Raw genomic sequence first — 27981 nt, 5'->3', positions numbered from 1 at the left:
TTCATTGATAAAAAATAAAACAAAAACCAAAATACTAAAAACAAAAACCCAAAACACAGTACCATGATTTAAACATAAAGGCAGCTTGCGGTATTTTGTGTTCCAAGTTACGGCCGTCAGCGAGGGCAGAGGTGACGCAAAGAGTATTAACTAATACTGAAAACGAACGACACAATTACAAAGTTTAAAAAAAAAAAAAAAAAAAAAAAAAAAGGGATAGTCCTGGGAAGAGAACCTCTGAATGCAAAAGTAACTTCTGACATTGTTTTAGAAAATATACAGTTCCTCTCAACAGTCGCCCCCCCAGTGCACAGCGACTCTAGCACTGATCTCACAGACCAGGCCAGTGCAGTGTTCACAAAAATACAACAGTCCTCAGTTCTTCTCCAATGTGCAGGGGACAGTAGTGTGTTCTTATTATGGTAGATGTCAGCTTTAGGGTCACTCAGTATAGTGGATGGCTAGATATGTCATTTGTGGTTCAGTTGGAGGTGTTGTAAGGCACTGGGGAGGAGCGTGCACAGAAATTAAAGACCATCTTCTGGTTACTTTTTCCCCACCTACCTACCCAGAAGCAGCACTGTTCCACCTCCCTTTCTTCAATCACTGCCCAAGCAAACAGGTATTATTTCCACCCCACACTGCAGAAGGAAAGCTACTAGAGAGAGACATGAGGCAGGAGAAAGGCAACAATAACAAATCGCACAGAAACTGATTCTTGCAAGACTTCTGTCTTGCTGGTTTGAAGGCACACCGCTTGCAAACCAGCAGCAAATCTTGCATTCTGCAACTCTCCTTGCAAATGGAATACATTTTTTTTTTTTAAAAAGACACACACAACAGACCTGTGGCGCAGTTCTCAGGACATTTCAAGTGATGCTCAGCCGGGCCCAAGCCAGTCTTTGAAATGGCTGAGCAAGAAATATTAAACCTTCTGTAATAAAATTAACAACAAAGTGAAACAAATGAAGCAGCAGGCGCCTGTTTCTGTGCACAGACCCTCCCCTTGTTTTCCCTCTGCAGAGCTCAGCCGGTCCAATCGCGAATCTCATTCCTGCACCAGAGACCGCATTCCCATGCTTTCTTTTTGTTGTTATTACTACTGCTACTGCTATTATTATTAAAACATTTTTATTTTTAAAGATTTTTTACAATTTTTAAACTAAATCGTTCCTTTGCTACCTCTGGACGATATCGCCGATTTCCTTGACGGATGAGAGCAGTTTGGAGAAGTCTTGTGCCGAGGAAGGGCCCCCTGAGCTGGCAGGGCAGATCTGCAGCTCCCTCAGGCTGACCTCCAGCTTGTTGATGGCCTCCCGGAAGGAAAACTTGTTCCTCATCTGCTGGATGGAGTCCACGTAGCCGACGCAGTAGCCAAGCAGGTTCTTGCCGGCCTCCAGCACCGCCCCGTGGCTGCCCGTCTGCTCCGAGTTGCGTCCGATGGCGGCCCGCAGCTGCTCCGTCCCCTCCAGGACTGTCTCCCGGGTGATGGCCGAGCTGGAGAGCTTCTCGGGGGGCTGCCGGGTTTTCCGCAGGGAGACGCGGGTGCAGATGAGTGGGGTGAAGGCTGTAGGGGATGGCTGTTCACTGCCGGAGCCCGGCGATGGCTGCTGCTGCTGCTGCTGCTGCTGCTGGTTGGAAACGGACCCCCCTGCGGTCGAAGACTTGCCTTGCTTGGGAGCGATGGGGAGCATCAGCTTCTTGGTGCTCTCGGGGGGCTGCAGTGCTTTCCCAGATTCTGGGTAGGAATCCGTGGCCTGAGACTGAGCTTTGCCTTTGGCCTCTGCTGGAGGAAGAAGGGGTGTGTCCTGGGGTGGGCTCCGGGACAGCTTTCCTGACTTGGAGGAGGAAGGTGGAGGGGGAGGGGGTCCCGGTTTCGGTTTCTGCAGCTTCCCCTTGTCCTTTGGGGCCGGGTAATCAGGGGGCTGTTTGACCCTCCTCATCCTGGAGTCCTCGGACAAGCCGAGACCCGAAAAGGCGTTGGGTTTGAGCATCAGTTCCGCCTGCAAGGCGCTGGTTTTGGTTCCCTCTGCGTGCCTGCGGATGAGTTTGGGCGTCAGGTTAGGAGGGCTGGAGCCGGGACTGGATTCTGTGTCCTTTAAAACCTCGTCCCCCGGCTCCTCTGTCTTTTTGGGCAGCCGCGGGGGCGGGGTGAGGGTCCCCCCACAGGGGGCAGGCTCCGCTTTATACTCGGTGGCTCTTTTGCGGGGCAGAGCGGGCTTGCTATTCCTGCCTCCGAGCGTGCCAGAGTCGAAGTGCCGAGCCGAGGACTGCAGGTCACGGGGGAGGGTGACAGACCGCCACTCGCTTTTGTCGGAGCTGGGAGGCATGGCGGAGGCGGAGCAGGAACGCAGAAATCGCTTGGAGTTTGAAACAGGGTCCTCCTCGCTTGGGGTGGGAGCGGCTCTGCCCCCCATGTTGGACACCAAGGTGCTGGATTTCTTCCGAGTGCGTGGCGTAAAGAAGAGCCCCGCGGGTCCCGGCACGGCCGCCACGCCGTTCGGGATGCTCGCCCCATTGTTGTTGAACTTGCCGGGGTCGACGCCTGCCGGGGTGTCGTTGAAGGTGGTCCCGTTGTTGAATTCGTCGCCAGTCTCCAGCCCCCCTCGCCGCTCATCCATCTCACGGAAGGAGCTGCTGCGCTTGGGGGGTGCCGGGGCCGTCTTCTTTTTCTTCTTGATCAGGGTGCTGAACAGGCTGGTCTTCTTGTCCTTGGGCAGCAGCCGGTCATCCTCGTTCAGATTGCTGTCCAGGAAAGGCCTCTCCTTCCTGGGCAGCATTGGAGACACGGCCACCTCGGGCTCTGCGGCATCTGAAACGGAACAGACGCTTCCTTTAATCAGCGTAAACAGTTCCACTGTCCTTGTAACCAATCTAATCCTGCCGCCAGTCTAGCTGTCTGCTTCTGACAATCAGGGTTGGGCTCAACTCCCTTTTTTCAATTCCCACTTTCAAAGAAGGAAATGGACTTGGGTACTGATTTTAATGACGGAATTAGAGTTGAAAAGGGAATTGACCCATTGCAACTGGGTTGAACGCATAAATTTCTTTCGTGAAGGAAACTACAAATCCTTTCTGTATTTGAAAGACCTTTTTTTGAAACACATATTAGGGTTTGCAATGCTGCATGCACTGAAGCTGTAAAAATGAGGCCCTGTAAGCTCTTGGAGGTATGAGAGGAGCAGTAAGCGTTAGAGTTATATATTCGTATATTGTGCATACCTGGGCTGTCGCCATCCTTGTCCATGTTCCTGCGCATCGTTCTGGTTTTGGTGGGTAGGACCGGGGCTTGAAGCACAGAACCGACATGCCCTTTCTTACCCTTCTTTCCCAGCTCCTTCTCCACCTCTGCATGGCAGAAACCAGAACTTGTTACACATTCAGTACATCAATCTCTCAGCACCCACCAGCAGCCCTCATCCTTTATTAGTGACTGTCTAGGGGGAAAGTGTTTACAGCGATTTATGGTCCACACCATCAAAGCCGGCCGGTAAATCTGTTTCAGAGGATTTAAAACCTTCTGTGTAAAATCACTCCCTCGAGTGAAGGCAGGTTTACAAAGCCTATTTTCCTCCCAGTACAGAATAATAAAAAAAGACCCGCTCACCGTCGGAAATGCTGGATTCCTGAAACATCGTTTCAAAATCCTGGTGGATTTCGGCGAAAGACGGACGCTCTGCAGGGTTCCACCGCCAACCTTAAAAAGGATGCAAAATGTTTCCCCGCGTCAAATTACAATCGTGCACAAAACTGAGAAAAGTAGAGAAGATACCCAGTCGCTCCAGTAAGTGAACACTCACATCCCCGCATGAGTTCATAGACCTTCTCTGGGCAGCCCTCGGGCCGATCCATGCGGTAATCCTTCTCCAGGAGCTCGTACACCTGAGACAGGTCGATGCCTGGATAGGGGGACATGCCGTAGGTGGCGATCTCCCAAAGCAGGACCCCGAAAGCTGCATAAAAAAGGTAGGTTATAATAAATAATAATAATAATTTTTCTATATCGCCTTTCATAGTGGACCACCATCACAAAGCGCTTTACACGATACGAGACTAGGGTGTGCATCAGCTGCAGAGTCACTTACAACAACGTCTCACCCGAAAGATGGAGCACAAGGAGGTTCAGTGACTTGCTCAGGGTCACACAGTCAGTGTCTGAGCTGGGATTTGAACCAGAGACTATGCATCACAACTGCTGCTGCAGAGTCACTTGCAATAGGACCTTGGTTTCTCTCGCTATAAAATGCGATTGCTCACCCCATACGTCTGATTTAATAGAGAACTTGTTGTAGGCCAGGCTCTCTGGAGCAGTCCACTTGATGGGGAACTTGGCTCCTGCGTGCGCTGTGTAGGTGTCCCCCGTCATAAGCCGGCTCAGCCCGAAGTCTGCCACCTTCACCAAGTGGTTTTCCCCTACGAGGCAGTTCCTGGCAGCAAGGTCCCTGCAGACCAGAAAGAATAGAGTTCAGTTTGCAAGCCGCTGCCAACAACAATACCTGGGGGTGGTGCAGCCAGAGAAGGGCTTGGATTTGTATTTATATAACCTTTACCTAACCAGGAGATCAAAAACCCTTTACAGGGGTGAACTGGCCAATGCAGGAAACGTTATGCATAAAAACAATAATACGATGCAGCTGTTACAACACACCAGTCAGTCAGCTATTACGTTCGTTTATTATTTAAAAAACAGGCATTAAAAATGAAACGGTTTGAGAAAATAAAAAGCAACAATATTGGTATGTTTCTCATAATAGATATATATATATATTAGACTATAATTCGCCTTTGCACTATCTTCTCATGCTTTGTTGGAGATCATAACACGTCATAATATTGTTTTTCATTTAGCTGAAAAGATTACAGATTCAGATTCATCGCCCCTTCCCCATTGGTGAGATCAAGTTAAAGCTCCTAGGAATATAACCACGAATCCAGACGAGCCTGGCTCTTCTGCACAGTGATTAAGACGCCCACTTGCTCACCATCAAGTCCTGGGAGCAGACAGTTTATTTCCCTTTAGCATTAAATCACCCAACACGCTGGAATCGGACAGGACCAGCTGTCCACTGTGAGGTGCAGCCCGGCCGGCCGGTCTCTCGGAGCGCACCTGTGAATGAAGTTCTTCTTCTCCAGGTCCTCCATGGCAGAGGAGATCTGTGTGGCCATGTGGAGCAGCACCACCGCGTTGACCTCCTCGCGGTTACACTCCCGCAGGTAATCCAGCAGGTTCCCGTGGGTCATGAACTCTGTGATGATGTAGAAGGGAGGCTCCCGTGTACAAACGCCTGCGGAGCGAGACAGCAACAACTTGAAAGAACTTCAAAAACCTCTGCAAGAAACTAACTGTGCATGGAAGCGGACGCTTGGAGTATAAAAGAGAAAATGCCTGGCCATGCACAGCATGTCCTATTCAATACAGTTCTTAACTGCTGCTGAAATAAAATGGTGCCTAGAAGGTTACAGACAGCAGGGTCTACTGAATTGATCTAAAGGGTAGCAGATCTTAAATACAGACTTTGTGAAAAACAACATTTACGAGAGAGAGAGAGAAATCTGCAAGCACGTATAGCCTTGAACACTCAAAACACACTAATCTGGGATTGGTTTCCTCCCTTACAATGTCCTAGACCCACGTTATGGTTTCAGATTCCACTGCTATCACTCACCCAGCAGCTGCACCAGATTGGGGTGCTTGATCTCCTTCATGACGGCGGCTTCTTTCAAGAACTCCTCCACTTCCATTGTGTCCTCCTGCAGAGAGACACAAACAACTCATTCTGCTTCACCCAGGAAATCCTGCACCGCCTGCAGATTGCAGATGTCTAACCAGAGCCCACGTGACATGAACAGACAGGGCTCCTTCTCCCCAACATGCCCCATCTCTAAGTGAGCAGGGCCAATGCATGACACTAGGAGGCAATCCTACACTTCAACTGTTTATTAAAAAAAAAAAAAAAAAAGGTATATAATATAATAAAAACAAAAGGTTGAGGGGTAGATATAATAAAAGCCCCCATAAGCAATGCTCCCAGTCTACGCTGGGGCTCTGCCGCTTGAAGGGAGAGTACCTTGAGAGTCTTGACGGCCACAGTGAGGTTGTACTTCTTCCAGACGCCCTCGTACACCTCCCCATACTGCCCGCCTCCCAGCTTGTGCTTCATGGTGATGTCCGTGCGCTCCATCTCCCACTTGTCATAGTTGGGGGAGACCCCGTAGACGGTGGGCTTGTTGCGCTTGGGCGCCGGGTAGTGCAGGGTGGTGATCAGCCCGTCGGCCACTGTGGAGTGGTGGTGCACCAGCTCTGCCAGCGCGTTGAAGCGGCTCTCTGAAGACACGTACAGCTGCAGGGGAGAGGAGGGGCCGTTACTCGCAGTCTGTGCGCATGGCACTGCAGTCCAGCCTCCTTAATTAACTGAGCACTTATGCTCAATTAAACCTGGTAGCAACAAGGCTCTGGACGGCTCGATTCAAGAATTAAGAACATGGTGGGAAAAAGACCATGGACTGGAATGGACTGAAAGAGCCACACTTGAGGAATGCTGCTCTAGTGCAAGATCCACCAGTAGGGGACGGAAAGCTGCATGGGACAGCGGGGATCACTGGCACGGCTAGCATACAACGAAGGCAGTCCTAGAACAGGTTGACGTTTCTGGAATTCACTGACGTTGTTTAAGACGCAACCTGTTATTTTAAAGGTATGCAGCCCATGCTAAGCATGAAGCTGTGTAACCGCTGGTAGAACGACGATAACCCCCTGCTGCTCACTACACTTCATCAACCCAACATAATCTGGGGAGGAATTTCATTACGGTCCCACGGGAGAAGGATAATAAAATAAATTGCTCTCAGCGCTTCTGGACAACTACAGGGGGTGAATCTGGAGTCTCTGTGGGTAGAGCTAAAGATCTAATTCCGCCCCCTGAAAGTTAAGAGTGTTAACAGAACCCAGATCAGGGCAATCTTAGCCAGAAAATGATGAAAAACCAAATCACTCTGAAAACTACTTTACAGGGCAATGCTAGAATATAATCTAACAGGGCACACTGCGCCTCCTACTCCCTGTGCTACATCTAAACCACACATCCTACACTTTTTAAGACTGGGCCACTGTGGTGCCTAGTCTTTGCATTAGCTGCTATCCTTAAATCCCTATCCCTCCGTCTTCTATTGCTCACCCCTCTAACCACCTGGTTGTGCGTCAGCTTCCAGACATTCCTTAGAAAACAAATCAACTATTTACAGTCATTTAAAAAAATAACACAGCACTTCAGGACAACAGCAGTTTAATAACAAAAGAATGTGGACCGTTTTGAATAGAAAAAAAAAAACCCAAAACAACCCTAATAAAATTCTTCCTTCAGCGATGACTCCTCTGCGGCTATAACAGCAGCAACAGACATTAAACCTGAAGGGGGGTAGGCATGCTATGAGAGGAATGCCTTTCCCCGCAGCCTCCCCCCCTCCCCCCCAAATGGCAGATGATAAATTGCAGGGATGAGTAATGGCTGAGTGGCTAGCCAATGCAGTGGGGTCCAGGAGACCAGCCGTCTGCAATGTGGTGTTGCCCTACTACCACGCTCCGCTCCCAGCTTGTTGCTTGTTCATTTTCACCTGACGAGGGGGGACATGCACCCAGTCCTGGATTTCAGAACCACCCTGTTTTAGGAATATAATGAAAACGACCAGGTTCCAACAAATCAGCCACCTGCGAAATCTACTAAGTCAGCCGGAGAATGAGCAAGTCAGTTCGGTTACCACTGGGAGTGACTCGTGCAGGTCATCAGGAACTGATTTAACAGACACCTGATTGCACAAACTCCTGCCATCCCACTCTCACCTTGCTGTCGGAGGCGGTGTTGATGCGGTAGTGGTAAACCCGGCCCTCGTAGCGCAGCGAGATGGACCTCTGCCCTGGGCTGCTCTCGCTCTCCCGCACCAGGAAGCTGCCGTTGATGCCACTGCTGAGCAGGTACTCGGCCGCGTTGCGGGAGACGGGCCCGTGGTACCAGGAGTGCTTCTCCAGGCTGTTGACGGGAGTGATGTAGTTGCTGGGAACCCAGCCCTGCCCGTTCTTCGTCTGTGCCTCGCACCACTCCCCATTGTGGTTATAACCCAGAACACGGAGCTTTTCACCTGCACAAAACCAGAAGGGTGGTTACGTCCCTGAGACAAGCCAATCCAGCCAGTGGGGAGTACAGTACAGTACATTTGAATAGATCTGCTGGATAGATCCACTGAGATTTCATTTACAGAGATGTACTTGAGGATAAAAAAGCACCCTTATTCTTCTAAAGTGTACCACGATGTTTAACAAGAGAGCTAGACAAGTAGAGATAAGGAAATACAGCTTCAGGCCAGTTCTTTGGAGGGGTCTCATCTCATTACGTGTTCTTACCTTTGGTTATGCTGAGAGTGTTATCCCCGCTAGCTACAAAGTCATACAGTGCAACAAAGAGGTTGGGGTCATTTTCACTGGGACCCGCTAGCAGATTCTCTTTGGAGTTCCACCGAGCAGCTTCGGTCAAACCCTGGGGCTCGAAATCTGGTCGCTGGAGAGCTTCTGAGAAAGAAGAAGAATATAGCTTTTAATAAAAACATTTTTATTCCAGGTCATCAAGTTCTTATGCCCAATCATCACAGAGCCCTGAGTTAGAAGTACAGGGTATGTAAAAGCAGTTATACAGCTCAGGTCGCTGAAATTGATGACTTCAGTTTTGTGGGAGTTTCATGCCGTCGCAGAAGGTCAAACTATTAAAATTAGCCTCTGCCCAGCACCTGTGAGACCATTTTCATGCATGCTTCTCGAATGCCCAGTGACTAACTATGCCTCAGCGTTGACTGAGATGCCAGAGCCTTTACAAGGCTTGCGATGCCCAGGTTGGAGTAGGAGAAATCAATGCCTCAACTCAGTTAAATTAATTCTGCGGCTCCTATCTGCTTAGTTGTGTTTGTTGATAAGGCAACACAGAATGTAATTGCATTACAGTAAACATGCCAAGATTTAACACAGAACAAATGTGTCTAAATCCCAGATGTGGTTCAGTTTACTCTCCTGTAACAGCACTGTAACTTTTTAATTTCAGCACCAGTGGGACACGTCTGACACATCAAACCCATTCCTTACACCACAGACTCAGTGGAGCGTATTTGCCAAGCTTTTGCTTGGACCATGTAATGTGTTGAATTAGGCGATTCAACACATGCCCAAGTGGTTTCTTACTAGTTTTGTGCCAGACACATCCTGTTATTGGAAAGGTAAAGCAAAAAGGAATGATTACTTTACAGAACAGTGGAATGTACATCTCAAAAGCACAGCACGTGAAGACTGCGATCAGGAGTCAGCCACAGTAATGTGCCCCATGCTGTTTTCACAAATGTGTCAGTGTGGATTTAGTTCTGAGTGACTTATTTTTCTCTTTTGAGCTGGGGCTGAGATAACCAGATCTCAAATTCTTCTAGAAGCGCAAATGCCTGGATGTGAACCTGGTCTAAGAGAACGTGTGTGACTGCAGAGTAGTCTCTGCGATGTGCTGTTCACACCCAGCACTCAGCACAATGTAACGAGGCTCATGGCAGACTGGAAGATTATAACCCTAACAACCAGATCCCTAGTTCCTGTTACTCCCGCTCAGTTCTGTTATTGGACAGCATGTATTAGCACATGTCTGTCATCTTGAAAGCTTGGTTTGTGCCATCAGGGACTTGCAACCACAAGCGGAGACCATCAGCCAGAGGAGTTGTATCGTGCGGCGCCGTGTCTGTGAAGAGAAGAGTCCCTGCTCCTCTATTCCATTTCTGGATTTGTGATCTGAATTACTCGATTCAGGGGCTGGTGAAGGTAAAGGAGAAACAGACCAACACAGGACTAAACCAGAGCTGTTCGGATGTTTTGTTAAAAGGCCAGGTACACACAAAACCGCAATTTCGTTTCTGCTGTGCTCCCCCGCAGCAACGTACGGCGTGCACAAATGTTTACATTAGCAGAGCAGGGGGTGGAAAGCTGCACAGGGGTAACAGCTTAATAATTGACAGACTGTAAACAGGGAATTCCAAGTTCCTTATTACCGTTCAGATCCCTTTCTTGCAAAGATAAATGGTTAATCTAATCACATACCCCCTGGATAAATATTCAACGAAAGTGAACTGCTACCTTCCTCTCTTTAAATGGTTCGCAGAAGACAAAATATTTTTTTGCCAAAAACACGGTTGGTACCATATTACTGTCGTACTGCAGTACGCTAAGCGTTACAGTTGAGCGTTTACATTTCCTAGGGCTCCACCACCGTGCTGGAAATACTGCAGAGTACAGTAAATGTGTCAACTCTGTATTTGGATTGCTAATCAGTTAAGTCTTACAAAAAGAAAAAACGATATGTTAATCTTCCGGTTTGCTTTCGATTATTTATTTCCCTCCCCCCATAAAAGGAAGTCCGCTGCTTCAGTAATGAAAACGAGAATTTCCACACTCCGGCTGCAAAGCTGAAGCTGATAACGTTCATCTTCTCCCCCATTCAGCAGAGAGAAGCACAACACAATCACAGATAAGAGGAGACAGGAGCCTTCCCCGGGACTGGCAGACTAACAGGATTCGAGAGAGAAGGACACAGGCTGGAGCCGACTCTCTGGAAGCAAACTGATACTCAAAACACACCCCGTTCAAACAGTCACTGCAGATTACTCCAGTCTTATTAAAACCAGTGCTGGGCATCTTTTAAAATAATACAATAGTAAATTGTTAGTGATTCTCCATGCAAGTCTGGCTCTGATCTACACAGCTGACTTTGTAAAGAAACAAACAGATGAGGGGCACAATTCTTTTTTTTTTTTTTTTAATGACTGTGAACAGTCAGGAAAACCTATAAGCAGTAACTGTTTAAAATCCCCAGTACTAACAACACGTTGTGTGATATTAATTACTGCTATAAAAGGGCCACCTGTCTGTATTGACCAGACCACCTTTTTCCAGTCTCTGGCAGTAGAGGCCACCTGTCTGGGTGCGTGTGTGTTTAACCCCAGTTGTCCCTAGATGGTATGAACAGGGATCCTTAAACTGTGTTTCCTGCCACAGGCACCCTACCAGCCCCTGTAAGTGAAACTGTTCAAGCAGAACTGGCTCATTCCAGGAACACCATGCATTAAAAAACACAGAACACCCTTCCTCACTTGACACAAGCATCAGTCACTGCTAAAAGATAAAACACGAAAAACTAGGGCAAACCCCCTTAATGATGAGATTTCAAAGGAACGTCCGTAATTAAAAAAAAAAAGGCTCCTTCCTTTTGTTCAATGCCGACGTCTGCGAATACCTCAGACATTAGCAACCCCTTACGCTAGCTTGAGCCAGCGGTGATCACAAGGGCGCAAAACCAAGGGCTGACCACGATGAGTGAGGAATGAGCACATATCCTGCACTGCTGCTGCTGCTGCTGCAAGAGGGAAGGTTTTAGGAATGTCGTAATGGTATAACAGGCTGAGAAAGGAATGTCCTGCACTTTGCACATTTTTTTTCCCCCCATATGAAAAACAGGAAGAGGTATACAAATGGAAAAATAACAAAACAAGAGGAATAAAAGGGACTCAGGATTCACTCCCAGTCTGTAGCTCTAACTGCTAAGCCACACTATCTCCCAGTCCTGTAAAGACAAATCCATACTTAGATCTGCTCAACTTTAACCAGGAGGAGGGTGGCGGGGGGGTGTGTGTGCAAAAACAGCAGTGCGGTGTGTGTGTGTGTGTGTTGAAACACACATTATAGCCCAGATGGGCTACCTTGTGAAACATCAGATGCTTCTGCAATGGAAATAAGATTCCTGGTTTTACTGAGTTTATTAAGACACACCTGAGCTTGTTACCATTATATTCTGTGGCTAATCAAGCTCATAGTAAAACCTGGAATGGGTGAAACTGCTATGCAATAGGAGTCTCTGACAAGAGAGCCACACTGCTTCCCAGCTCTACTAACTACGCCATATTGCCGAGCAGTCTTTGGTAGTAGTTTCAGCAAGCCGCTCTGTTACCCAGTCCTCACGTTTCACCACCAGATCACACCTCCTTATCTGTAACCACAGGACCACCTCAAACATAAACTAGAGAAGATAACAGGTGAAGCATCTCCAAACAGAGATAACAAGAGAGTCAGCAAACACCCAACTGCTGTGTATGGTAGCTCTAGATTTACACAAAAACACAGACATCTCATTTTCTTTTGTTTTAAATTTACAGATCTCTTTGTTACTGAACGCTGTTGCAAGCACAGTAATCTACTGTCTTTGAAAAACTACAGGGATCTAAGAAATAAATTAATTAATTTATAATTAAGCAGAGACTGTGCTGTTCTACTTGAACAAATCCAGTAAGTGCTTGCGTTAAGAAAAGTGTGCGTGTAGCTCACTGCTGTTCTGAGACCCCCCACCCAGAGGGCCTGTGCGTCTGGCTCCTCTCCCCCTTTCTTTCTTTCTTTCTTTCTCTCTCTCTCTCTCTCTCTCTCAACCATGTGTGATCCAGCTGAGGTCTCGGCAGAGGGATTAGTAAGAAGTAAAAACTTGAGGAATTTTCCTGCCCAGGCCTCCAAGCAGCAGGCCCAGCGTCTTTCTGCCTGCCTGCCCTCGTCCCCTCCCCCTCTCTTACCTTCAAAATAACAGCTGGACGACGACGAGAGGCCCTTTTTAGATTTACACCCCACCAGTTTCAGGCAAATCTCCAACATTTTCATTTGTTTTTTTCACTTCCACTTTTAAAAACTATTTTTGATTTACTTGTTCGGTATATAATTTATATATAAATATATATAAAAAAAAAAAAAAAATCAGATATTAAAATCTTGAGCCCAGGTTGCGTTCAGCCCTAGCCTGGCACAGCCCCAGTGTCTCGGGGAAAATCAGACTGCTGCTGCCGCAAAGTCTACAGCTCTAGTCGAAGCGCGTCCATCGTTTCTGCTGTTCATCAGATACTTTCTTTCTTTCGTACCCTCACGAACTCTCTTCCTCTCCCCAACCCACACCCCGGTTCTTCTCCGATCGATCGGTTGGTTTGTTTAGCCGCACGCCGCAGGAGATCCTGCCATTCCTCTCTCCCGCTCTGTCCGTTTGCTGGAGAATGCACAGGGACTTGCTTGCACTCCACTCTGCCAACAAAGGGCCCCTTTCAAGCTCTGGCTGCCTTGCTGAATGACATCAGCTGGCTGGATCCACCCACACAAGGCAAGTTAACCCTGGACTTCCAACAGATGCACTGCACCGCCTCCTCTCTCTCTCTGCCCCCATCTCAACACATCGAAACAAGGCAGGGTTTTCACACTGCCTTGGTTGGTCTGCACGACAACAAAGCTGGTGTAACACTGTGACAGCATGTGGGGGGGGGAGTGTACACTTAACAGTGTATGGTAAAGGAGGAATGTGGGGGGGGGGGGGGTGAGCATAAAACTACAAGCACAACGTCTTGTGTTTATACTGCTGCACCAGCCACTTTTACAGCTCAGGCACAGACGCATTTAAAAACAATGCTTCTAGATAAGGAGCATGTTTGCCAAAAACCAGCATGTTGACCGGTACAGTATATTTTATACCAGCTTCAAATTTGACACAGTGTACAATAAACTACTTTAAGAAATGAACAGCCTTAACCAAACTGAAAGATGAATTTTAGTTTAAGGCGACTGGTGAATGACTAACTTCCACTAACATCGAGTACAGCGGAAAGGCAAAATGCCTTCCCACTACTAAGGTCAGACCAGTAACTCGCAGCGAAACACAATTCTACTTACTTTACAGCAGCTGTTCTGGAGCCAAAATGAATCAGCGTAACCACACAAATACACCACAACATTTCTTTCTTCCGTTTTACATCCCAGACTTCATGACGCAGCCTAAATTGTGCATTTCATAACCTGCTGAGGAGGTGAACAGAGAGCAGCAGCTTTCACCAGACTGACTCACTCTGGACCCGGTACATCACAACTCCATATACCTGCTGTACATGCAGCTGGGGTTAGAGAGTAGCATACGACACGAGCAAAACCAACAGACCAAAAACACACAAAAAAAAAACATTTCAACTGCATCCAGAAGCAAATGGCTTGAATCGTGGCATGAAAAAAACGTGCCTGGAATTCACTGCTATTCTATTTTCACACAGTAGTGCCACGGGACCCTGGCTTGCACACGAACACCACGCTATGCATTAAGCTGAAGTATCGCTGCATTACTTCACAGCAAACGCTGTACCGCACAGCCTAGTGCTACCACAGCAAAACTACTACCCGGAGCTGATAAATCTGCTGTACAGATGTGGACAAAGGGTTAGCATCACCTACCATTTTAGGATTGAGAATCTTAATACAAAATAAAAAAAAAACTACCTGAACACACCGATAATTTAGATCTTTTATTCAACACCATGCAATCAAACAAACTAGAAGATAGCATCGCAAGTCTAGCGGAAGCCACAGCAGCAGTACAGTAATATTTCATGTCAGATTTTCGAGAAGTCACATTTCTCTGTTAAGTATATGGGGAAAACTACAAAGCGGTGTGTAATTCAATATGCTGAGATAACATTATTTCAGCCGGTTTCATTCGACTTTATGAAGCAAAATGAGCTAATTCTACAGGGGGAGGCAAAATGTTTAGCTGTAGCTTTAGATAAAAAAAAAAAAAAAAGGCTGCAGATGGAGAAACATGAAGCGCATTATTCTGAGGAGAGCTCAGAGTATCACTCCATTGCGACTAAATAATCCCAGTGCTGTTTAGTTTAGTGCATGCCTTCTAGCAAGGGCAGGCAACCCTGGTCCATCCAGTCCAGTTTTTTGTTCCAGCACGGTCCTTAGTTCTTAAATTGAACCAATGAAACCGCTGGCCAGGTCCTAAACCACTTTATAATTTAATTATACCTATTAAACCTGGAAAGGAATGGCCCTCCAGGACCGGAGCTGAAAAAGTCTGGATTAATTACAGCCAGAAAGCAGAAGCTGTTTCAAGTTTATTCAATTCGGTGTTTCAACAGGAAATGATTTACGCAAAAAAAAGGTTTAAGACATTAATAAAATGCTATTTAAATATATATTTTTACTTAAATTTTTACTTTTATTGTATTTTTGAATTTCAGTCATGCCTTTTCACAGTGGCCCACAGTATCAAATCACAGTGGTGTAGATTGTCTGAAGAAATTATAAATGATGAAAAAAAACTAGTAACAAAGGAAGATTCTCTTAAAAACAACATATTTTTGGATAGACATTCAATAAAATATATTACACTGTTTAGATTTTTTTTTTTTTTTTTTCTGTTTACTATATAAACATTTTACAGCCTTAAGAATAACCAACACAGCTTGCACTTACAAAACCTTACTGAGGAAAAAACAGGACCCAAAGAGTTAATTTAAGTCTGAGACCCCTGGGGATGGTGAAACACACTTGTGAGATCATATTACAGGGTGAACAAAACAAGGCTTTCTTGATGCGAACACAGCAGGGAAACGCTCCTTTAGAGCAGAGGGGGGTGCCCAGCCCTTCTCCACTGTAGACTGTATATGTTATCAAACCATTAAAAAGGGATTAGGACCAGGAAACTGGTCAAGCAAACATCTGGACTGCTGCAGAATGGGCCTCACCAATCAACCCTGCTTGACACAACACAGACTAGTACTAGCTGCTCAACTGTGCTTCAGCTGAAAAGCAAAAATCGAGAACACTAGCAAAGGTTGCCATTCAAGAACCCTAAATCATGCAAATGAGGAAACAAGCTACTGCACTGTGCTATACAGTTACCTCACTGAAAATACAGGCATCAAATCAACAACTCACTTCAGGGCTTGTTACCCCATTACCACCTTGCACGCTGTTTCAACCTAACTTTCACTACCCCAGACTTGCCGAACTCTACCCCTGAACGTACCCCTGCTGTTCTTTTCCTGGGGATCGGGGCTCTGGAGGCTGGTACGGGATCACATGGCACCCTTCCCCGTCACACAGCTGCTAATCCCCTCCCGTTCCCTCCTGAGACGAAACCCAGCACTGTCTAACAATGTCAGAAATGTCAGCCAGCTGAGCGCTGGCACTCTGCCTGCTCATTTTACTTTGGGAATGAGAAAGGATTGGAGAATTTCCACCGAAACATTCGAACAGGGTTGAAGGAGACGGAATCCGCAGCTGGACTTAATATCAAGTCTCGGAAGGCAGCTGGGCGGAGGACAAAGGGACCTGAAGAGGTTTCAACGGCGGGACAGTGCCAATCATTTCAGCTATGTGACAATATTTATACAGGAACCCTTTCAGAGTGCACACAGGACATGTCTGTCTGCAGGCAAGGAATTCAGGCACCATTTGGACACATCCTAGCCAAGGCAACATGGCCAGTCTGTACACATGCTCCAGCAGCAGCACAGCCTGTAGCAATACATTCCCAGCCCAGCATGGAGACATACTGTTATGTAGAGCAAGCATGGTTTAAAGAGCTACAGAACCATACGATCTTCTCTTTTCCATAGATTACAGACCCTGTACTGCTTTAGAAAACAAGCATGGGATACTTATCCAAGGCAAGCACATCTCCAACAGCATTTCTGATTTTTTCACTACTCGCTGTGCTTGGGAATGTACAAAATACAAAAGCTTGATCATTTTACTCTTATGAGGCACTGTAACAACAAAAACAATACATTGCGAAAACCGGGCTGTTTACCACGGAATCTGGCTCGCTCCACTGGTACGAGAACCACATTTAAAATTCCCTGTTTTTATATGATTTTGACTCAGTGGAGAACCATTGCTCTGGAAACTCCCCCAGCAACTAATCGTTTGAAATCTGTAGCTTTTTATAAACTCTTTCAAGTAATCACACCCGCTCAAAGCGCACGGGCATATTGGTTTGAGTGACACCTCCAGCATTTCATTACTTTTCCAGAAAAGTTGGAACAAAACAAAGCAACACTTCTGTAAACTGTTAAACAACCTGCTCTGTGGTGTTTAAGACCATGTATTTGTGTCCGTTGTCTGTTCCATGTCCACCTTGCTTCTAAAGAACTAGTGGATTTTTAACTACTCAAAAACAAGGGAACGTCACGGGCCAACCCACTATTAAACTAAATGTGCCACTAGGGAAAAGGGTCCCTTTGCAAGCGATTAAAAGGACGAAAATGGACACAGTGGCGATTATTACCCCAGCTAAAGGAAATCTAAGAGGAATGTACAGTGGTGCTGAACGCTCATTTAGCCTGTTATTTCTCTGTGTTTAAGTGAAAGCAGATGCGGTACTGCCCAGTTATATCACAGCGTCCTGGGGATAGGAGTTCCTTCATCATCTGACTGCAAAACTCTTCTTCAAGCAAGGCCTGGAAAACATCTCGCTCAGCTGCAGTGCACAGCTGCTTTTCAGATGTGATTAGATATTGCCCTGGGACAAGCTGGCGTCCCCGATGTAGCAACGGTGAAGCCTTGATGCGCCAAAGTCTTGTCGTCTCCTAACATCTCCTTGTGCTTCATGCCTTGATGATTTCCGTTTGCACCCCCCTGTACCCCTTGTTAAGACGTTAGCTACGCTGGTAGAGTTTAGATTGCTGGTTTTAACCATAGTTATTTTATGTCCCTGCATGTTTATGCTGCAGATAACTCACTTTTTGAACGCTATAAGGAGTCACAGGCATCATTAGTACAATACTTCCTTGTTATTGCATTACTACTTAAATGACAAGATGAATTATCAAGTCAAGAAATATCGTGACAGCACTGTTTGCACACAGCTTGCACCTGGAGCGTCACTTCCAAAAACACAGCTTTCACTACCTGACTGGAGGTATTGCTGAAGTGAGGGGGCGTATAAGCAGAAAACAAGACCATTAGAAACAGATCAGGCTTACAGGGCTTAAAACTCACACTATAGCTCACGGCTATTGATCAATTAAAAAATATATAGAATCTTGCATCGAAGGTAGTTCTGAAACCCCGGACTGGCGGGCAGCACTAATATGAGTTTCAAGCCCTGGTACTGTGCTTACCAATTGCTACACCTCTCTCAAAAACATCAGAGACTTTGCAACAAGTGGAAACGCTCCTCAGGTATCTCCAGCCCTCCCTCTCCTAGCAGAGTTCAGTGTGGAAGGGACAATAAAAGCCTGTTGCTCCACAGGAGTAAAGCGCTGGTCTCAGGATAACGGAAAAGGGATCTTGCAGCTTTAACCCCACCCCCCCTCCCCTCCTGACGTTCGCTACATTTTTTTGTTTTTCCAACTCTCCAGAGTGAAGACCGACTCGCTCCATTTTCACGATGATGTAAGCATGCTGTACTGCACAGGCTTAAAACAAACCCAGAGCCAAGAAGGAACAAAGCAGTAATGGCACCACAGAGATGCCGTCTCCCCTCTCTGCCGTCCCATCGACGACTTTTCAAAAGCGCTACGTGGGGTTTTGGAAGTTTTTAGAAAAGCAAGCCCAAATCCCTAATAACGCACGTTTCTTTTGCCAGTTGCAACATTATACATTTGTAAACGAGCGTGGTACCTTTGAGCCATTCCAGGTTTCACTGGAAGCGCAGCTAGCCACACTTCATAGACACCCAACTATAAACCTATTACTTTAGAACACAAAAACAAATTTCAAAATCAGCACACTTATGCCAGGCAAGCCATATTTCTCTCCCCGAAAAATAATCGGCACCAGATGAAATAGTTTGTTTTGTTTGTTGAAAACTTGTGTTTCATCATAGCCTTCCAGATTCTGGAAAAAAAAAATAAAACAAACAATCTAGTCATTGCTTGAAGTTAGTCAGAATAAGCCTTTTGGAGGAGAGAGCATGCACAACGCTGCCTAATAGGGAAAGAATGATCAGGTTCTGTAGTTAAGAGCCCTTCCGTTCAGGAATCACAGACAAAGTGATTAAAATTAAGCAGCTTGAAGAGAAGCCAGACTTTCCCATTACTTGTATATCGCAGTCACCATGGCTACATCTAAATCATTCAAATAAATTACACACACATGTTACTTGCAAAAAAAAAAAAAAAAAAAATTATATATATTATATCCATTCTGAGACCCTGGATTGATTTTCATTCACCTGGCACAGGTTTGTGCCAAAAGACGTCATAGTAATCTTAACAAAGACAAACAAATCAGAGCAGAAGAACCTTGTTGAGAGATAACAGGATCCACATGCAGGACCAGACGGGGCTCCTGTTTTCTCACTGCACATTTCCAGGCACAATCCCATTGCCTTTACCAAACTGCATCACTGTTACTACTTTCACACCCTCAGTACTTTTAACCACTTGCACAACACAAACTAGGTTTAAAAACCAATGTTCGTAAGCTGCTACAGCAGACCACAAGTTCAAGGTGCACATGTATTTACCTGGATTAGCACAACTTTGAGAGAAGAGAAACCATTCGGATTAAAATTACCATCAAATCATCAACAGACACACAAACACACATAAAACTTTGAGACAAACTTAATTAAGTTTTATTCCAGACTGCCTAGGACTCTGGACTTTAGACAGCCAACGATAAGACATTTTAAAAAGTTCTGACTGCATTAAAACCATTTAAAAAACAAAAGAAAGTCTGTTAGCCTTTTGCTGATTATGCAACAGCTGTGATCTCAAAAGGCTTTTGTTTGGTTTCAGAAGGTCCCAGGTTTAAAGGGATAAGGTGGCCACGTTTTGACCCCCACGGTGAATCATCCCGTCAGTCCGACAATGCCACTCCTACCCAAGGCCTCGCTGTGCTCCGGTCTGGTTTCCTAGACAACAAAGCTCTGCAAAACACATGCTAGGGAGATATGGGAGCTATTCCAGAGTGCGGAATGCACAAGAGGTCACATTCCTGACTCAGCGCTGCGGCGTAGCTCGCGTTCCAGTTTTGCTGCTTCAACATAAAATAAATAACATGAATACAAACAGGAATGTCGCACCAAACGGGCGGGAGTAAGAAAGAGAGAGAGAGGCTGGCGTTGACATTGAGAAAAAAAAAAAAGTGCCTGGGAAACACAGAAGAGGTGACACAGAGATCCCACTTCAACTCTTTTGACCCTTTTTCTTCAAAAGCGGCTTGCTGTATGGAGTCTGTTGATTTGGAAACACTGCCGAGCTGTTGGTTAGTCGCGTGCAGGAATGCCGTGCCCCAGATCAATCATTTCTCTTGTCTTGTGGTTACTTGCGCTGCAAGGTCAGTGTTCTTGTAGCAAAAGCAGGTGTCACCAAAAAACAAAACAAAACAAAAAAAAAAAAAACGCATTTACTTTTACCAAATGCGACAGATTGACCTTTCCTACATATTTCACTGAAAACTGACCCAACCGGGAAACAGAACAGAAGAGAAGATTCTAACAAACTGACAAAACACACCTTGACAAACCCTATCATGAGACAGGCTTTCAAATCAAATTATCTGATCAAATCTCCTCTCTATATACTTTCTGCTTTTGGCATGGCTGCTAAGACAAACAGCTGCCACTCCCACTTAGTTCAGAAAGTAAATCACTTGGAGACAAAAGAAATATAGGCGCGGGTCCAAAAAAGCCATCAACAAGAAACCACACTGATGAAACTACCCCCCCCCCCCCCCCCCCCCCAATGCATTATTAAAATATTTATAAAATATTCAGAATACTGGGAATCCAGAGGAAATCTTCCACTGTGACCAAACTGAGTAAGACGAGCGATGCAGGCACAGTTTTCCACAGCATTACTACAAACTTCAATGTCCCTTGAACTGCATTTCAAGCAGCCCTAACTGTGCCAGTAGGTGTTGCTATTGAACAGAGGACTTCCAGAAAGGTAGAGTGATGTGTTAGAACTAAACACTTAAATCAGATTCACAATGCCGGCCTTTTGTCCTAAAGAACAGCGTGCCATACTTCTGTAACAAGATTCCATATTGAAACCGACTGCTGGCTGACACCAGGGAGTGCGAGAGCAAACGATGAAAGCCATCTGAAATCCATTAGCAAGCTGCCCCTGCTCCCTCTGTGGCAGGCAGAGGTCAAGATACGATGCCGTCAATTCATTCAGTGTTCGCCCGCCGCCTGACAGCTGAAGGCATGAAACCATCGGATTGCAGCAGGGTCCCCGTTCTCAGCAACAGTGAAATGACCCGAGGGAGCTGGAGCAACACTGGGGAAACCCACGAGCAAGACTAGCAGCAGACCGGAGGGGGGGGTTCAGAAAGACAACTGGAGAACTGGAAAAGGGGAGGGTTATACAGCAGGTTTAAAACCTCAAACAGGTCCTCCACTGGAAGTGAGAGCTCAGATATCAGCATTCATTTATTTATTGATTTGTAATTTCTCCAACTCTTCTTTGTGCCAAGAAAACCAACGCAGGGGATCTGGGGAACTTTAACATGGGGGAGGGGAAGGCGGAGTAAATAAAGATAATGGAGTGCTGCCCCTTACCGTACAAACTGTGTGCCCGTGGAAAGGGTGGATCCTTTCTAGAGCCAGCTCACAAGAGATAGCGGCAAGTAAGAAAGTAAATAAAAGGGACTTCCACTTGCGTGAGGAATATCTGATGGGAACATCATCAAATCAACAGACTTCAAAAACAGCAGGAAAAATCTAAAACCGGCACAGGCGATGCTGATCATAGTGGGCATCCTGTGAAGTCTTTATCTTTTAGGCATGAAGCTGCATTCTTGTAACTTTGGGGAACTTGCCACTAAAAATGTAGTCATGCAACTATTTCTTTCTATGCTTTTTTGGTTTGTAATCTCCTGTGACAGAAGGGGCTCTTTTAGCAAGAGAAAACTCCCAGGGAAGCCAGTAACAAGCCATGACAGTCACTGGACATTCACATTGCAACCTTTGGGGTCACCTTTACCCGAGCAGCCCTGCTTTCCCTTGGTTTGTGCTCTAAAGGGAAAATCCAATACTACCCAGTGGTATGAGGGTAGGGTTACTCTGAATACAACCAGTCAGGAAAAGCTACTTAAAAAAAACCCTTCTCCACTGTGAGTCATGCAAAAACACCATCTGAATAAAATAAGGAAGCATAAATGTACCTGAACTGGGATTCAAAACAAGGCCAGCCTTTCTGAGTAGTTTCCCACATACCCTAGAAATAAAAATGTAGCCTGGACCTACCACTTACAAAAAAAAAGTTTTGACATTTTATTATAAAAAGCGGTCGTGTTGTTTCCCCAGCTGGCTGGCTGGCGACAAACTTTCCACATTAGTCTTGAAGATAAGCTATAAAGAGTGGGACACAGTCCAGGAAAAGAGTGTGGAGGAAGCGTCATTGTTGTTCTGGAGAGTGGGAGTACTTGGAGGGCAGTGGTTTGGAGTGAAAGGGTCGTAGTGCATGTCTGTCACTATCCTTCAAAACAGAGGTAATCAAAACAACAAGGAGCTACATCCTCTGGACACATCCCCTCTCCTGCTGTGCTGAAGAGAAGGCAACAGCATTGCATCACCTGCTTCAGCTCCAGAAAGCAGAGAACAGCTTCCATTGCAGGAGACCACACAGACACAGAGAGAGAGAGAGAGAGAGAGAGAGAGAGAGAGAGAGAGAGCGACACAGAGAGAGAGCAGGGCTGATGGATCTTCTCTAAAAGAATAACAGCAGCAGCAGCATACAGAAAATATTCTACGTCAAAAACAGATCGAGTTGACCAGGGTTGAGGTCAGTTCCCGGTTTCCAATTCCACTTCCATTTTGAAATCAATTCCTGTGATGGAACTGGAATTGGTATTTCAGGAGACATCATAATCGCTGCGAGTGTTCAACTGCTTTCATTTGAAGCCGATTTAACTGACTAACAAAACAGGGGCTTTAATTGAAGTCATTTGTTGCCACTGTGAGAAGCCTGTTGCCAATACTGTGGATTGCAGTTTTGTTCAGTGGTGTGCTGGAAGTAATGAAGAGCGAAACGCTTTGTGAATTTTTGGTCCCGAAACGTTTTAAAGCACACACAACACTGTACACACATGGTATACAGAAACACATATTCATATACAAGTCTTTGCACGCCCTGCAATTCAGTGCGCCAAATCCTGTCCCTTCTGGGACTCGTAAACCTGTTTGGCGAGGATAGTGTTTTCCATTAGCGAGCTGTTAGCTTGTAGCCTCTTTGCAGATGAATCAGAGAGAGCTCACCAGTGATATATCACTCCTCGCTGGGTGATTCACATCCCCTTACAGCTCATTACAGAAAACCAGCCCCCCCGTCAGCCTCGCTTCGTCTTTACTCATTACCAGCACTGCTTTGAGTTCTCAGATCAGTAAGTCACCCCCCCACTCAGGTTGTGATTAGAAGGTGCTGCGTGCCCCCAGGGAGATCAGGCTTTGCTTGGGTCTTTCTGCTCAGAAAAGTCCTGTGACATCACAAAGAGCTGCAGGTATCTGTGTGAGGTGTGTGTGATTTCATCAATACACATCAATGGATTGAAATAAGGCTACCGCAACTAATTAGCTTTGTGCATGCCAACTTCATACTGGTCTAGAATTGCTTACTGAGTAAAATCCATAAAGGTCAGAAAACAAGTTGCTTTGACTACCTAATGTCAAACTTTATATGGGATTTTAACTTGATACAGAGTGCCCCTGCAATTGCAGTTTCTTGGCAAGTCTGCATAGCACGCAGTGCCTCCCTCTGGAAGAGTTGTGTAACTGCAGTGATGATCTCAAAAAGCAAAAAGCTAAATGTGAATGCTCGGTGGCACGCCTTGCTATTTACCTCACTGAGGTGGAATGAACATTGCAAGATTACAAAACACTCACAGCAAACTCACAACGAGAAACTCTGGCAGTTCCACAAAGCAGCTCAGAAAGAACCCTTCTGTTGGCTGACTGACACGCGCGGGAAACGACCACTGGAATAAACGTGCCCGGGCTGGCTGGTTTCAGCGTGCGTTGCTCAAGTGAGGAGGGCTGGCGTTTTCCCGTTGTGCTTCAAAATCAAATATATTAATTTCTCACGATCCTGCCGCTGAGCCTAAATGCTCCCAGCACTCCTACTTACTGCAGCATACAGCATTGCAGAGGTGTCTTTTTGGGATCGGACTGCTCCCCTGTCCTTGTGTTCTTACTCCCTCTTTAGGAGAACACAATGAAATTATATTACACACACAGAAAGGCTCCATCTCTAAAAGGTAGGCTGATCTATTAATAAGTAAGCTGCCACCAACCAAATGAAAAGCAACAACAACGCTGCACAGCACAGTCCTCTTCTCCAGAGGAATGCAGCATGGTCTTCAGGGCTTGTTAGGAGGCAGGGCAAGGCAGCTAGGTTTCTGCATTCTGCTGGGCATGCTGAGACACACTGTTAAACCGTAGTGTGGAGACAGGCTATGGGACATACCGCAGCTTTGGCTCGCATTTCCAGCAAGCTACACTAGCTGCCCATCTCTGCACAGTGTAACAATTATACAGCAATACCTCAAAAGAGGGATTTTCTTAGAAGCCCTTATTGAGGGCTAATCTTATAAATTAGTCGTATGGGGAGGGGTGAACTTTTTTTTGCGGTTAACAAAATTAGAGCAAGCCATCATAACAATATAAGCTAGTCAAAAAGAAAAAAATGAAAACACAGGTAGATGTGCCAGCTAACGAAAAATTACAAAAGTCCTCAAATGAGGGCAATAGCATGTAATGGGTTAACAAGTGGGTCTTTCCATGCGTGTAAATGAAGACTGATGCTTGAAGCATATGTTCTGGCTTCCACACAGTACAGTGCACTACATCAGGGGAGACAGATTAAGCCACATTATTTGCACAGCACAGAAAGCAGGCTTACCGTGCTCCACAAAGACGTTGCAGTGCTGGGCTCCATGCCGGGACGGCTCCCTCTTCACCCCCTTGATAAAGGGCAGAGCCGGCAGGCTTGGTCTCCTCTGGTCCCCGAGTACTTTCCCTGGCTGCTGACCCATAAAGGAAAGATGCCAAGCCAACGCTAAGAGCCACAATCACCTCTAGCAATCCAAGGCCTGCCAGGGAAAGAAGGCAGCGAGCGAGTCTGGGAAGAAAGCTTCAAAAGTACACCTCCAGGGAGCAACAAGATACCTGGCTTCTGATTTCCATGTGTAGTAGTCCATAAAAAAAAAAAAATTATAGAAAATCTTTAATGAGAGGCTGAAACTTCCAAGACCACAGACAAGAACTGCAATACCTGGTCTTATTTTTCAGTTCTCTCCTTATTAAACGTTTACTGGTGACGCTACAGAATTTGCACGTCTATTTAACTGTCTACAGTGTTAGGCCTCTTTGCAGTGTGCTAAAGGGGGAGCGGACACTAGACTGCCATGAAACATCCAGTTTTACAGGTTTATCCAAAAAAAATAAAAATGAATGAAGCTTTAAGGCACACAATGAAGATAAATGAATTGCATCATCTTGTTTATTGTGCGAGCTTGTCTTGATATTAAACAGTGCAGTGTGTTAGATTCCTTAATGCTGATGGGCTGCTGTGTTCCAAAAGGCTGATTTGCTGAAGGTAATGTGGCTATATGTGTCTCTCATCAGCTGGCAGCTTATGCTGTAGAAAGCTGGCAAAATCCAGTTTCATTTTATTTCAAATTGAATAGACAGGGTATTAAAAATCAAACCAGCAAGCAGAAAAATAAACATGACCTGCACTCAGATGCGGCTGAGCTGTGCGGACAGATAAACCTCCACCCTCTGATCTGATCTGACATTAAATACAATTCTGTTTTGATGACATCATCAAACACTGACAAACTTCCTCCTGCACTGCCTCCCGAACTGAGCTTAACAATTTTATTCGGACTAAAATGAAAGCATGACTTTTAAACTTACTACTGTACCTGTACCACAGATTCACTAAAACATTCCCAGTGCCCTAAAAATGAAACAACTCGTTTAGGTTTAAACATTTGCAATATAAACACAGAAGAGCGCCACACATTCGCCTTTACCAGTGCACGGTGTTAAGCTTTTTCAAACAGCTTTGCTTATTAATTCTCGATTGCTACCTTAACCCCTGGTCCTAGCCTGGCAATAGCGTCTTGTTATTGTCATATCCCCAGCCAGCTACAGCTACATTTTAAAAAGCCTGCCAGCCTTTCACATTATAAGGGTCTGAGGTCAGAATCCACTCTCGAGAATCTCTTAAAAGGTGACTGACTGTGCCTCAGCCAAGACTACAATCTACAGTGGTCTTATAATTCCCAGTGTCCAGTGATGGTTTCACACTCCCAACGACAACAAAGTGCTCAAACTGCAAAGACATGTGTGTTATGTAGGATGTATGTACACACACACACACACATATAAGTGTTATGGTGCTGCTTTAGTTTCAGGACGGAGTTGTTTTTATAAAATTCCCTGATTAAACGCACGTTCACATCTGTGCTGTTCGCTATGCTACACCAGCGATCCCAGTTGCATGCACAGTCAAGGCCCCCGCTATGGCTTGTCTTGTAATGCAATACCCTGGCTGTGTTTTAACATGTAGATATATAACACAGAGTGATAGGGGGTCTCTGTGATAGCAGCAGCGATCTGCACAGTCAGAGGGCGGATCTGCGCAGGGACGCGGGTGCAATACTCCTGGTCCCCGGAGTAAGTCTGTTCACGTCCCGCGTTCTTACTGCACGGTGTCACGCTTAAAGATGTTTTTGCGGTGTTTTTTCTCTTGCCTTCCTTCGGGCTTTGGCACGTAGTTGATCCTCAATGCATGACTAAAAACACGCTTTCCCTGGCCTCCCTTGTGCAGTTAGAGTTCCCGCGGGCACAAACACAACCACCCAGCCGACAGGTCCAGGATAACAGTCCAGGGGCTCGGTCTCCCACCCCCGACTCCCCAGCCCTGTCTCTCCCGGCCTCAAAGCCACTCTCCCGGCCTCTGCTTGCTCCCTGACCCGGGGAACCCTCTCCAAAGTCTCTCTGCCGTGTTAGCGACGGCTCCAGCAGCCCGGGAATTGCTGGGGAGTCTGAAGGCACCAGCTCGGGCGAACAAGACTCGGTTTCCGTGTTTATTTTTCGTCAGTTTATTATATATATTCCAGTCCTTCTTCATAGGAAAAAAAAAATACTGTTTAAATCTCAAATCCGCGCAGCCGCCATCATTCAACACGCAATGTAGAGGGGGGGAGGGGGGGGGGGTTCACGGTGTGCGTCGAGGGGACGCACGCAACGCGAGGGCGAGCGCGCAAAAAAAAAAGTAGTCAGGCAAGTACGCGCGTTTGGCAAATGCCGGCTGCGCGAGCACGTAGAGTATCGAGAGCGCGCCCAGCACAGAGATGCCAGAAGAGGCTCGCATGAGTTGATTGGAAAAAGTGAGCCGGGTGCAGTTCCTGCTCGTGTTTATTGTTTTAAACACGGAAGAGTGCGATGATGCACTTTCCAATGCACATAACAGCCCACACAGCAACAGCACGACACTGTGACGCCAAAGACTCCTTATTGGACATGTCAGCATAAGAAACAAAACACAACTAATTACGTTTATGTCAGTACGTTGAAATGCAAGGTGCTGTTCATTGCCTCCCAGTCCCTCGACTCTAACCACTAGGCCACACTGCACCCCAGTCCCCACTTCCTCCTCTCTTTGCTCTAACCACTAGGCTCCTCTGTCTCTCGATGTCACCAGCATTCCTTGCCTTGTTTAAATCCACACACTGTCTCTTTACTCTCTCATATGTTCTGATCAGCCGACAGGAGACACAGCCTGAGATTGTGTGCTTGTTCTGTAGAGCGGGGCTCTTGTGGGGAGCTGTGCACATGACAAGATAAAGGAGCATTCAACAGCACAGCACAGCACAGCACCACTCCACCAATCATTCTCCACTGGTAGAAAACAAACATTTTGGGAAGCGCTGTAAGAGTGACAATTATCTATCCAGGGATACCCAGATCTTTTAATAAACAAGGGGTCTGAGAAGCATGGCTAATGGGGCAATAAATATCCCACCCCAGGCACTCCAAACCCAAGGGGGGAGTCCAACACTTTATCCAGGACTCTGGTGCAACTGCTCTAGTGTTTGCTTTTAAATTCGCAGATTCTCCACTTTGTTTAATATATTGCCTCGTGTAACCT

At 46.1% G+C, this 27981-nt stretch overlaps 1 protein-coding gene across 2 annotated transcripts; it reads right to left on the bottom strand.

Moving 5' to 3' along the window:
- Positions 1-13: 13 nt before the first annotated feature.
- Positions 14-27021, bottom strand: abl1 (c-abl oncogene 1, non-receptor tyrosine kinase). 2 transcript variants are annotated; one of them, XM_041242827.1, is made up of 11 exons: positions 24721-27021; positions 8396-8560; positions 7838-8133; positions 6069-6341; positions 5667-5751; positions 5108-5285; positions 4258-4442; positions 3801-3953; positions 3608-3697; positions 3223-3348; positions 14-2812 (listed from the first exon to the last, which is right to left on the bottom strand). In XM_041242827.1, the coding sequence occupies exons 1-11, from the start codon at positions 24851-24853 to the stop codon at positions 1179-1181; spliced, it is 3318 nt and encodes a 1105-aa protein (XP_041098761.1). In that variant the 5' UTR covers positions 24854-27021; the 3' UTR covers positions 14-1178. The 2 variants fall into 2 exon arrangements, with proteins under 2 accessions (XP_041098761.1, XP_041098762.1); XM_041242828.1 differs by lacking the exon at positions 24721-27021 and adding an exon at positions 12628-13156.
- Between the last annotated feature and the right edge of the window lie 960 nt (positions 27022-27981).

This window comes from Polyodon spathula, unplaced genomic scaffold, assembly GCF_017654505.1.
Source record: "Polyodon spathula isolate WHYD16114869_AA unplaced genomic scaffold, ASM1765450v1 scaffolds_1422, whole genome shotgun sequence".
Lineage (NCBI taxonomy): Eukaryota > Metazoa > Chordata > Actinopteri > Acipenseriformes > Polyodontidae > Polyodon > Polyodon spathula.
This window is presented reverse-complemented; position numbering and strand designations above follow the sequence as displayed.

Coding starts and splice junctions, on each gene's coding strand:
- abl1 (XM_041242827.1), bottom strand. CDS start 24,853: ATGGGTCAGCAGCCAGGGAAAGTACTCGGGGACCAGAGGAGACCAAGC. Junction 8,561..24,720: donor CAACGTCTTTGTGGAGCACG/GTAAGCCTGCTT, acceptor CTTCTTTCTCAG/AAGCTCTCCAGCGACCAGAT. Junction 5,286..5,666: donor CAATCTGGTGCAGCTGCTGG/GTGAGTGATAGC, acceptor CTCGCTCCGCAG/GCGTTTGTACACGGGAGCCT.